Raw genomic sequence first — 12,684 nt, forward strand, 5'->3', positions numbered from 1 at the left:
CTCCGGCTCCACCATCCGCTCCCGCAGGACTGTCATGGAGACGGAGCTTCCCGATCCACGCAGAGCTTCCACCGCTACGTGGTGCTCAGCACAGTGCAGGGACACACCGTTCACCTGGGGACAGACAGAGCCAGGTCCTTACCTCGGTGGAGAGTCCTTCCCACAGCTGCACACACAGCCCCGGCCTCAGTAACTGCTGCCGAAGGGAGGCACAGCTCAGCCCTGGCAGCGCTGGGTTGACACCGTGTTCCATGGGGGAGCCCCGACCTCACCCGCTGCCCGCAGGAGCTTCACTGCACTCGCCCAGTGCAGGAGGCTCCCACAACACCGCTGCTTGTCCCAGGCCAGGGCAGCGCCTGCCAAGCACAGCAAAGGTTCTTTCAGAGGGGTCCTCTACCCATAGGGAGCTCCAACGTCTCTGTAACATCCTGCAGGCAACCAGCTCCCGGACAGACACCACTCACTCAGCACCTCCTCCAACAACAGATCTCAGTATGACTCAGGTTGATATAACTTCTTGCTCACCTTCACGAAGAACATCTACTTCCTCATACCCTGAAACATCCACTTCCATCCCCTACCTGCAAAACTAGTAAAGTACTTGCAGGGAGGACACCAGGTTCTGCAGCTCTCAGCGAAGCAACTTGACTCCTCTCTGGTCTGGCTTCCCAGGTTTCAGAAAAACAGCCCTCCCACATCTGAAGGCTGAGGAAAGGCACAGCGGGGGCCTATGAAGCTGAAAAACCTTCTTTTCATAGCAGCTACCTCATTTCATATTAACATATACTCGCAGGAAAGATTTTCTGGCTATCAGCCTGGAAACCAGGTGTTGGAATCTGTTTCCTCCACTTCATGGCACCGGGGGCTTCTTCCTGTTCTCTCTCGAGCAATGCTCTGTGTCCTGTCCAGGGGCAGAGAGCTATTCCCTACAATTCACCACCAGCGAGAACAGAAGCCAGACCCATGTGCCTCAGCCATGTCTGTCTTGGGGACACAGCACAGTCTTTTAGGAGGAACAAACAGGACAAACCTCTGTGCGACGTTGTGAGGGTACATACACTTCTGCAGGAGGTGCAGGAGAGTGGGCATATTCCTTTTTGGACTTAAACTTCACAGAATTACTGTGATAACTGTGACAAGTAACTTCTGAAACTCCAGAATCAAGCTGTCCTCATAAAGCACTGCAAAAACTTCTACGTAGCACTTCGCCATGGTCAATGCCAGGTAAGTGGTTAGAGGGACTGGAACATCTACTCAGGGAAACGCCCAGGTCTCCACTGCTCACACAGGCTGTGGGGAGGAGGAGTGCATGAGCTACCCAGAGACACCACACCAGGCTGCACAAACACAGGCCAATGCCCCAAACGCAGCCCACTTATTCCTCTGGTCTCTACTCCCTGCATGACACAATTAATCCCTCCTCAAGGGCATCTCACTCCCGTAGGATTAGTCATGTTTTCCTACAATTTGAAGACTAGTGAGTGTAGCCTATGTCTGGCTCCCGGCTTAAGGGGTTCTCTCAAGGTCTACTTTTGTCCCCCTCAGGAAAGCAGGTGCGCAGAGGCCAGCTGGTTGGCCCGCTGGGGACGTGGGCACACACTGCTGAGGGTTTCTACCCTCCGGGTAACACAATACTTCAGAGCTGGGGGAGAGAGAATGTGGGAGCAATTTCTGTCCTTATAAAACAGCAAAAGATTAACAGTGATGTTAATTCAACAACACGGCACTTGTGCAGCTCCTGATGCTTTGTTTGGCCCATGAACTAGCGCGATGCAAATAAAGAGCTGATCATGCTTCCCTCCCCACTCTCAAGTCAGTAGAAGCATTTCCTTCCTCACAGCAGTGGGTTCTTACCTCCAGAAGTTTGTCCCCAACACGAACCCCTGCACGAGCTGCAGGACCCTCTTCTGACACGCGGGAAATGAAGATGCCCTGGAAACAAAACTGCTTGTTAGAAGAGGTGGAGCCCTTTCCTCAACCCTCTAAAGTGCAGAGACACCACTCCATCCCGTCCAGCTTAAGGAGAAGGGGAAATCCTTCACCCACCCCATGCTCTGGATGTGGGGACAGGACAGCCGCATCACTCCATGATGTGAAAGGTAGAAAGGGGATGAAATCCCACTGCAGGGCTACCCCACAGGTAGCAAAGGGGAAAAAGGAATAACACTTTAATCCTTTTCCAGTGGGACAAGGACATGACGCAATTGATGCTACCATGTGTGGAAGACAACCCCAAACTCTGTGCCTTGCGAGCCCTGTGCATCAGGACACAGACAGGACAGACATGGCTGTTCTCACGGCTGCTCTGTGGTTGAGAGCAGGAAGGGACAAGCTGGGCTCCAGAGGCACCGGCGGCTCAGTCCCGCCAGCCTCCAGCTTTGGGGCGGGTTGAGAGCTGCTCCCACCTTGCTTTGAAAGCCCAGCCCAGCCCTGAGGCTGAAGCATACAACACCCAACCTCCAGCTACAGGGAACTTGTCCTGAAAGCGGGTGCTTCAACAATTAGCAGTGCAGGGTCTTACCTCATCATCGCCCTTATAGGGGGTGGAGCCCTTGCCCCCTGCGATGCTGATGCCCAGCCCCCCCGTCTGCCGCACGATAGTTAGTGTCAACTGGAAGCAGAATGGACACAGGTTACAAGTCAGCGCAGACGGGAGAACACCCAGAACATCTTGAGGAGCAAAGGCTGACTACTTAGAGAAGAAGCACAGGAGTATCAAGCGTATCTGCATGTTCATATCTGTGTGAGCTGTGGCGTCCATGCCTCAAAGGCATCCAAGCCGCAACGCATTTAAACAAATAAATCCTTTTTCACAGCAGTCCCAGACCGTATCTCAAGACCAAGAGTCAGTTTGCCTGTAATGAACACGTCAAACGAGATGTCCACCACAAAGCAAACTGAGCAGCAGCGGGATGGGTCTGGATAAAGAAACAGGGGCAGTGCTCTCAACACAGCCCAGCTCCACCACACAGCTCCCTCTGGAGTGTAGTTCCACACAGCTACCGGGAGATTAAGGGTCACTCCAGGGTAGTGTGCAGTACCAGAATGGCACCTTTTCCCTGAACACCCTGGATGGATACTGGGCTTTGCTCTGCAGATGGAAATCAATGTGCAACTCCAGCAAAGCCGTCTGCTTTGTCCAGCTGGCTCCTTTCTCTTCTCCCCTCTGCACGGGCAGGCTCAGGATTGCAGCTGTGCAATCCACAAGTCTCTTCTCCTTCCTATCTCCCACCTCTACACACCCAATTACACCCTCTTCCAATAGCTAAACTTTTGGTCATACTTGAACTGAAATTGCTTACATTCAGGACACCAGCACAAACCGTTCACGTTGCCGCAGTCATGAGCAGGAAGACAGGGAGCAAGGGGTAGGATACAGGGAAAGGGAACGGGATAGACAAGACCTTCTCAGGGATCTGATCAGAGCCAAGTAGCTGGTGAGGCAAGTGACAGAAATGTACAAAGACTCCTGGACAGAACCAAATTTGCTGTCCTCCAGATGTCACTTCTCTGGAAACAAAGTCCAGAACAGAGAGCGGCTGCTGCAGAGGTATCTAGCTTCAACACTGGGTCCACAGGGCCTAGGTCAGGCCAGTGTGGACAGCAAAATGAGAGGGAGACTTGCTTTCCTTATCTCCTGCCTCCAAATCCTTCTTCACTTTCCCTAGTGACAGAAGCAGCAGCTTGTGGGGCTTCACATTCTTCCAAGTTTAAATCAAAATCAAAACCTCACCTCAGGAAATGCACAACTAAAAGGATGTTCCTTGCCATTTCCTTCATGTCCAGTCAATAGGACAGCAGAAAGCTGTGTGGATCTTTCCAAAGAAAACCCTGGTTCTAGACAGACCAAAAGGACATTGTCTCCAGTGACTAGAACTAGAGACTGAGTAAAATGCAAGTACTGAAAGAGGAGGATTGTTCAGGTGAGACAGAGAAATGTGGCAGAGCATTGCATGTCACTGACAGCACACCTTAAAACCAGGCACTGACCAGACCAGAGCTTCTCACACGAAGAAGTCTGTTAGGATCTAACTACAAATACCCCTTTTTTTCCTTCCAGTCTCACTGGATTTTAGCAGTGTCTAAGGACTTACATTGATATCCAACAGAAAAACTTCTAAAGACGATGGAAAACCGGATCTCCAGGCAAGGACTAGAGAGTGTCCTACCAACAGGACCCAGATATTTCCAAGTAAGACAGCAGATGGGTTTGCTCAGTGCCTGAAGCAACAGGACAGGACTGCTGGTTTTGACAACAAATGAGGAATACGCAGCATCACTGGCTACAGAAAGTCACTTTCAGGTGCACAGTAACTTGATTGTGTGAACTAACTGGAAGATCAACAACCAAACCCACGCATTTCACTAATGCAGAGAAAACTGGAAATATGGGGAAATTTGCCAGAAAAGTCAGTTAGACTGAGAGTAAGAACAATATTCTATCAATATACTTTGGAAAAGCAAAACCCCAAGGAGGAACCAGACCTAATTAATCTTCAAGACACTGCTAGACCATCAGCAAACAGGCTCGAATTGGACATAAATACGTTTAGGCTGGTAAGATTTCAAAACCCCAGAGTAAATTAGTTCTCCCATAAAAACACTGTGGTAAGAAACTGAACTGATGTTTGTTTGAAGTCTGTGAAATGCATAATTGACCTGAACATCAACCTGAGAAAGACAGAACTGGGTCCAGTAGCCTATGATGGCCTTTCAATTTTTCATTCAGCATTTCAGGTTACAGCCCAGACTCGTTTTTTTGCACTGAATTACTAAGTTATTTCCTCCCAAAAGCATATCTGTCTTAAAGCTGCTTCAGAGCTGCCCTGAATTCCATGATCCCAGACGGGCAAGCTGGAACCCCAGTGAAGAGCTGCCCTGCCAGCAGGCACAGCACAGCGTCCACCCTGCAATCGTCCTCCCAGGGACTTTCCTTTTTCTCTTCTCGCTTTTTTCCCCTAGAACAAGGGACCCACCCGCTGCCCAGCCACAGCTCATCTCAGAGGAAACAACTGACCTGTGACACTCCCTACCCAGGAACACACTGCTCAGCAACGCTCCTTCCTTCGCAGAAAGAGCAAACCATCAAGAAGTGGGCGACGCATCCACAGTTTCTTCCAAGTTCCCCCCAGACAGACGAACATCCCTGCCCTTCACAGGAAACTGCCACTGGGGAGGGAGAAAAGCGGGCAGATTGGAAAAGCTGCCATAGTTGTCACTGGAGACTAGGGGAAAGCCATCCATACATCACCGATGGCACTGTGGCACAAGCCGAGGCAGCAGCAGTGTCTCTCTATCCCCACCATCCCATTGGTGTTTCTGCCTATACGTCTTCGGGGAACACATTCAAGCAGCATGTGATTCCACCTCAGTCTGTTTTTCAAACATTTTTAACATAGCGTCTTTTAACGTATTCACTTGATCCTGCAAGATTTTCCACCCTGTAGAAACAGTTCAGCATTTTCGAGAAGCTGAAGTGCCACGCGCACGAACAGGCTCTCATCTCAGCAGCAGCCAGGGACATTTGGGTACTGTCCCAGGGACGGGAACAGCCCTCAGGCTGTGTCTCGCCCCTGCCAGGGAAGGGTTTCTGTACCCTGCTCTTGGTAGGGACACAGCAGACCTGGAGGCAGTGAACTAGATGTTCCCAGCACCCAGCTGCCGAAGCGTGGAGCAGGTGTAATTCAGAAAGACCACAGTGCTCCTCCAGACATTCTCAAGGGAGGCGGGGTTTAGGGGCTTTAATTCCAGAAGGCAGCAAGTTTCCGCATGTGCGGTCATCTTTTCACAGCTTGCTCTACAACTGGAGATGTGTTAAATGTCTGATCTCTGCACTTACACTCCTTGAAATGTTGAATGAGGCCAGATGGTTGATGGCACGGAGAATGCAACCAGGTGATAAATGCCTGGGATCTGTGTTTGGACAGAGCACGAAGGTGTACGTACAGTGTGTGAATACAGGTGAGGAGTCACACTTCACTCCAACAGCAGCTGAAGAGTCCATTTAATAGCCTCAGTAAGGAATAACCATTTTAAAAGTCAAAGGGACTGGAGAACTCGTACCCAGGAGTAACAATGGACTGAGATCTCTGATGTGCTTAGAGAACATTTGTAAGAGCCTGGAACCATGACACCCTCTCAAACAGCTTTGACTAAGAGATCACACAGGATGATGCCTGTAACTTCCAGCTCGTCATAGAATCACAGACTGGTTTGGGTGGGGCATTCAAAGCTCACCCAGTCCAACCCCCTGCAGTCAGCAGGGACATCTGCAACCAGAGCAGGGTGCTCAGAGCCCCAAGCTCCGGCCTGACCTGCCATGGGGACAGGGATGTGCCTTCCGCAGCCTCTCTGGGCAACCTGGGCCACAGTCTCACCACCCTCAGTGTAAAAGCCACTGGAGAAGATACATGCCTCTCTCTGGGCACACGGGCCACTCAAAACCCAAAGACTTCTCTATTTCCTTCTCTACAGGACTCCCAGCTTGGCTGATAAAGTCATAGTAAAGATTTAATAAGCAGACTTTTGCAAACCATTAAACTTGTTATCACAAGCTGTTTGTACTGACAGCACCTGATGCTGGTTTCCAGTGGGTGTTACTCAAGCCAAGAAAGAACAGAGTCAAGTACCAGTCACCAGGGAAGAACCAAGAAGCAGGGTTCTACTGAGACTGCATCAGGCCTGATCTTAGTCCGCATCTGACAGTAAAAACGTTCATAGCTGCACAGGAGGGGAGGAAACTTCAAATACTGGATGGGGAGGGACATGTGTCCTTTTAGCTCTTCATGACATTAACGACTTTAGAGGAATTGATTATTCCATGTTGGTAACAAGAAAGGAATTAGGGATACCCAAAGAAATTCCAGCAGCAGCCTTCAAAATGCTTTTTAATATAAAGCACGAGTGACATTATTATCACTAAATACTGCAGAACTAAAACATATAAATGAGATTGGAGAGACAGTTTCAGAGAGAGCAGCTCTGCTCTGTTTAGTACAACACTATGACCAGTCCAGAATCCTGACGTATAGACTGCAAGGACCTGGGAAAACACCAGTGAACGACACATCTCACTAAGGTCTGTGCTTCCTCATCCCCAGGACAGCCCCTCACTCCCACCATTAGAGACAGACACCACATTCAGCTCTGCAAGTCCTTTTTCCTGGAACACCTCAATCAAAGAGAGGGTACTGACACAGCACAGAAACCTGAGACACAGGCAGGACGCAGGAGCCAGAGCACTGACTCACCAGGAAAGATTAGAAGAGCTAAATCCATCTGGCTTCAGTAAGCAGTAACTTGTGAGGACAAGGGACAAGCTGAAAATATCAGTGACAAAATGGAAGGTGGGAGATTTCTGCATGAGCTGTTGAGAACTAAATTAAAACCGAACAACGGAAAAAGGAACAGGGGGGAAAGGTTCTGCCCTGGCAGCGGAGCAGCCATCTGGGATCAAGGTTCTCTGAAGGTTCTCTGGCTCTGATATTATTTCTTCCTCTGTTCAGGAGGTGGTTTAGTTACCAAGGGAATCGATGCTTGCAAGGTGGAGATGGTGGGGCGCAGGTCAGAGGAGCTGAGTACTTCACTGCTTTCTCGCTGAGGGCCTCTCCACCCAGTGCCGAATACCCAGGGAGCACCAAGTAGAGAGGTCTGCAAACCTCCAAGACTGACACTGTCGTGATGAGCAGGCAGGACAGGCAACCAGTGACAGTAAATGCTCAGTGTGCTCCAGCACATCACCTTCCTGAAGGGATGCCAAGGCAGCAAACGTTTCATTCCATGAGCATGAAGAAAGGATGCATTTAAAATATTAAATATGACGATTTTGGAACCATCAGTAAACAAACAGGTTCGTACAGATATGATTTATCTTCATATGAATATATACAGAGATGAACACGTAGCTATCCTATAGATATGAATCATGTATCATTATATATATGAATATTCATATCAATATACGTGTGTCTACACAGCAATACTATTTTGTCTTGATATTACAAAAATTTTACAGTGAGAACAATTGTTGACTGGAACAAACTCCCCAGGGACGCGGTTAAGTCCCCATCAGTGAATGAGGTTCTCAAAATGGGACCGGTCAGGGTGCCAGGTAACCTCATCCTTCCCCAATAAAGGTTGGGTCTTTCGAGGTCCCTTCCAGCCTGGGCTGTGTCATGATTCTGTGATTAATTTTTTCATCAATGAATTCCAGATATAGGGATTTAACACGGTTGTACTTCCTCCTCATCACAATGGGCACCCACATTTGCCACAGACATGGGAACGCCAACAGCAGAAGAGGATCCTGAAAGGACGTGGGCTGCCTGAGCTATGGAATGCCGCAGGACAGAGTCCCTCTGGGTATGAAAACACTCAACTTCTCAGAAAAAGAGAAAGAAAATGAGCATTGGACAATGCTACCAAGCCTCGAACCATTCCCAGAACTGGGAACAGGACAAGAACCCGGACGTGGATGTTCTGCAGATTGAAATGGACGGAGTGAAAAAGACATGTTGTATCTTTTCCTCTCTTTGGCAGTAAAGAATTATTATTCTATTCTCACTGATTCTTTTCTAGAGGGGTTGTTTCACTGCCCAAATTTTTTGTAAAATCCTCGTCCCAAGCAGCAAGACCCATATCTGTTACATATGCTGTGTTTTCCTGTTTCCAAAGTGAACATCAGATTTGCAGTGGAGTGTTCTGTTCAAGTGTGGGATCTTCCCTCTCTGTTAGAAACACTCCTCTGTGCTTTTTGTTCTATTTGAGTACGCAAACCAGGCCATTGTGCCGCTCCTGGAGCGGATAGGTCTGTGTTTGGGTGAGAAGTCATTCCGCAGTCTGCTAAGTGGTCCTCAGGAAAGCTCCAGACCAGATACAATCTGCAGCTGACACCGAGTGATGCATTACAGTGAGAAAGAAGCAATCACACAAGTGAACTCTGTCACTCTGTAGGCTAATCGAATTCAACGGTGCCTTCACAGACCCGAGCGCACAGTTGCACATCTACAAGAAGAGATTCCAATCCCTCCAAATCGCTGGAGGGTCACAGCATGAGGAAGAACACACAGGGCCCTTCAACCCAGGAGGAAAAGGTCATAAAAACATTTGTGTGGCAATAATTTAACAGCCAGACAAATTCAAACAGAAAATACGCAGTATTTTTTCTTGCTCAATGGGATCTTTAGTCATTAAAAAAAATAAATGAGAGAAAGCAGCTGTTGTATCTTTCCATAACCTCGAGAGGACTCTGCCTGTCAGAAGGCAGATTCTAGTCAAGCCAGCTGAGCAAATACAGGTGACGTATTTTTCTATACAAGGGAGCTTTAGTAAACTTTCCAGCATTTTTTAAATGCTCACATTGCAGGAAAATCACAGTATCATTTTGGCTGGGAAAGAGCTCTGAGTTCCTCGAGTGCCCCTGTCCCCCCAGCACTACCAGGTCCCCACTGACCCCTGGCCACCACCTCCACATGCCTGTGCAACCCCTCCAGGGATGGGGACTCCACCACTGCCCTGGGCAGCCTGGCACAGCCCTGCACAACCGCAACGGGGAACAAATTGCTCCTCAGGGACAACTGAAACCTCCCGTGGAACAACTTGAGGCCATTTCCTCTTGTCCTGTCGCTCGTTCCTGGGGAGCAGAGACTGACCCCCTCCTCGCTCCAACCTCCTGAAATTCAGGGAGTTGTTGAGAGCCAGAAGGTCTCCCCGAACCTTCTTTTTGCTCACATTTGCTATGTCAGGCTTAGAATTCTTACAATGCCCTGATGAGCATGCAGCCTCACCCAGTAACTAGATAAACCAGACCAGCGTGTGGAAGCACAAGCGTAATGGCAGCATCACTGAGATGAACAGGAACAGGAGCACTCGTGACACAGGGCAACGCCAAGCTATGCACGAAGGGGGCCAATGGAACCCCCTCAACAGGTGGTGCTTCAGGACCAAGCTGTGCCATCTCAGCCCACCTCTGACCAGTAGTGACTGTGGTGCCAGGCCTGCACTCACACACAAATGGTTGTATTCCCAAGCAATTTCCACAGGACGAGACTCCTTTAAGGAGAAGATTTGACTTGTTTCTGACTCCAGAGCAACAAGATAGGATATGCAAGCAGAAACAGCTGATGAGACCTTCTCTACCCGCCAGTAAGGAAGTTGAGGTGCTCTGAACATGTGAGACCAGCCTAGCTTTGTCCTAGGGAGAGAAATGAGCAGCGTGTCCTTTTTAGATAGCTGGCAGGAAGCAGCATGGGAGAACCAAACACATGCAAAGCTCCTCACTCACAACGCAGAGCCCTCTGCGGCTCCTGTATTTTCAGGTGCTCTGCAGGAGACAGGTTAATCCTGGGAACACGCAGAAGGATGACATCGGCCATTACTGCAAACAACGAAGTATCTGCCACAGAATTTGGGACCCTCTTTCCACTATTACCTTCAATCTGCATGGCAGCTCTTTCTGGACTATTTCTTCAAAAATCATCTGAAAACCAACACACTTCGGATGCAACCTTGTGCCTTCAAAGAGCAGCTTTACACAACTCTTTTCTCCTCCAGAAGCCTCCCTACAAACCAGATACAGCCATTTCTGCAGTGCAGATGGACACAGGGACAAAACACTGGGAGATCAGAATCCAGATACCCACGATCAGACACCGTGTGCTTAAACAAAACTACTGCTTTCACTGTCGCAGAGTTCCGCTGGCACCAGAGGCTAAGGAGCTGTGGAAGTACCAGCTGCGTTCACAGCACCCAGCTCCCTCCACCCCAACGCCTCACAGAAGTTAGGCAGATGCCTCCAGCTCTACTCTGGCAAGGTTTCTCTTTGGCTCAGGACTATGGTTTAGGCTTGAAGAACACACAAACAGCAGTTCCTTCTCTCCAAGAGCTGATAAAATTATACGAGGGTCATGACAGCAGCATTATGAACTTGAACTGTGCTGCTCCAGGAGTACCGGGCTCTCCAGTCTGCAAAGATCCTGCTCACTTCTGTCAGCCCATGGTTTAGCTCAACAGGCTCTTCACAAGGACATGAAATCAGCTCTGCGGACAGCAGGTAGATGCTGTTTCTGGGACTGGTCACTTCCCAAGCTAATTCTCTACTCAGAGGCTTGGTTCAAGCCCTGAATAGTTCTCCCATTCTCCCCCACCTATCCACCAAGAGGCTTGTGCCTTTCACAGCCAGTGTGCTAGGAAACACAGCAACACAGCCCTCCCAGCACGAGCAAGGGGTCCCCGCCGTGCAGTGCCCACATTCTGCTCTCACAATGCTCTCAGCCCCAGTCCCGCAGTTCTCTTTCGCTGAATGTTTCTGGAGACCGAATCTTCCACAAGAGCCGCAATCCCAGTATGTGCCCAGCACGATCCCACTGCCACGACAGAGCTTCCCTGATTGGAGAAGTCAGCAACCCCTCGCTGAGCTGAGCACTCCCCCAGCACTGGAGGACCAACAGCTGCTTCCCAAACGGGTCTGCTCTGGGGCGACCTCAGCTGCCAGCACCCATCCGGTGATCTCTGAGACGCTTGTCCTTGGAGACTGTACTCCAACATTGGTCTCAGGGAACGGAGGTGCACAAAGGAGACTGCACTGCAGAGACACCAGAGCAAACTGGGGCCTCTAACCAGCCACCACAGAGAAGTTCTAGGCACTCCCACTACTCGGGCTGGAGCCAAGGAAGAGGCAGGCAGACTGTCTCCTGACACAATACTGAGGTTTCCCAGGCCACTGCACCTTGAGGAGCAAGAACTCTGCCAAGGGAACGTGATGTCTAACAGACGGAAGAAAGGACCAAGAGTAGCAATTTCCCAGATGAGGGATCAGGAAGCACCTGCCCATACTCAGTTTTGCCTCTGGGTGACAGAAGAGTTACGCAAAAGAGAAAAGCAAGAAACACTAGTATGTTTTTCAGTGGTCTAGAGGTAGGATGGACAAATCTTCAGGACTCACTGTGGACCACATCTGAGCCAGCTCAGATGTTTTGTCTGAAGTGGGAAAGGTGTGTCGATTCCCTCCCAGAAAAGTCTTACTCCAATCCAAGGAGGAAAAGCCTCAATCTTACACGTGAGGGAGCCAATTCGGTCTGGTACAACTGTACTGCTTTGGGGAAGACACCTCCATGCTGTTAGTACTGACTACAGGTCCTGCCTCTCGGCAGTTGCAGCTCCCAGCATGCTGCCTGCAGACAGACCCCTGGCCCGAAGGACCAGCCAAGCCTACTGGAAACCATCTCAGGAAGTTAATGGGAGTCAGAGGATGAGCTCAGGCAGCAAGACACAGGACCTTAAACTCCAGCACAGAAGGCCACATGTGCCAGGGGCTTTACGGACCTCCCAGTGCCACCTGCCCTTTTCTGACATCCCAAAGTGCTGCACATGAAGACCTGAGGGGATTCTGTGGGGTGAGATACATGAACCATCAGCTCCAGTCCACCTTTCTCATGCAGTGGCACAGCATGAGAGTCCCAAAGGGCCAAACACAGCACCCAGCAGATTCCTGAGGCTTCTGCTCCGTCAGGGTTACCCACCACTCCCAAAAGGACACAATTATTATCTCCCACCTTCTCTTTCCTCAGCACACAGTGAGGAAAAACTGAACTTTACACCTCAGCCCCCTCTGGTTTTTCACATCTCTTCCCTCTCACTCCTGATCTGCAGCAGCCATTCTCACCTCAGGTATGGAAAAGTAGGGAA

General features: G+C 49.8%; 1 protein-coding gene across 1 annotated transcript in view; it reads right to left on the reverse strand.

Annotated features, from left to right (window-relative positions):
- The window catches only part of SCRIB (scribbled planar cell polarity protein), an 88,855-nt gene that overhangs the window by 46,912 nt on the left and 29,259 nt on the right, over window positions 1-12,684 (reverse strand). Inside the window, exons 18-20 of the mRNA XM_010137939.1 lie at window positions 2,522-2,611; window positions 1,855-1,932; window positions 13-114 (exon numbers count right to left, since the gene is read on the reverse strand). Of these exons, the coding sequence (XP_010136241.1) occupies window positions 13-114; window positions 1,855-1,932; window positions 2,522-2,611 (270 nt within the window). The remainder of the gene's footprint in view (window positions 1-12; window positions 115-1,854; window positions 1,933-2,521; window positions 2,612-12,684) is intronic.

Source organism: Buceros rhinoceros, unplaced genomic scaffold (genome assembly GCF_000710305.1).
Source record: "Buceros rhinoceros silvestris isolate BGI_N320 unplaced genomic scaffold, ASM71030v1 scaffold5246, whole genome shotgun sequence".
In the NCBI taxonomy this organism is placed as follows: Eukaryota; Metazoa; Chordata; class Aves; order Bucerotiformes; family Bucerotidae; genus Buceros; species Buceros rhinoceros.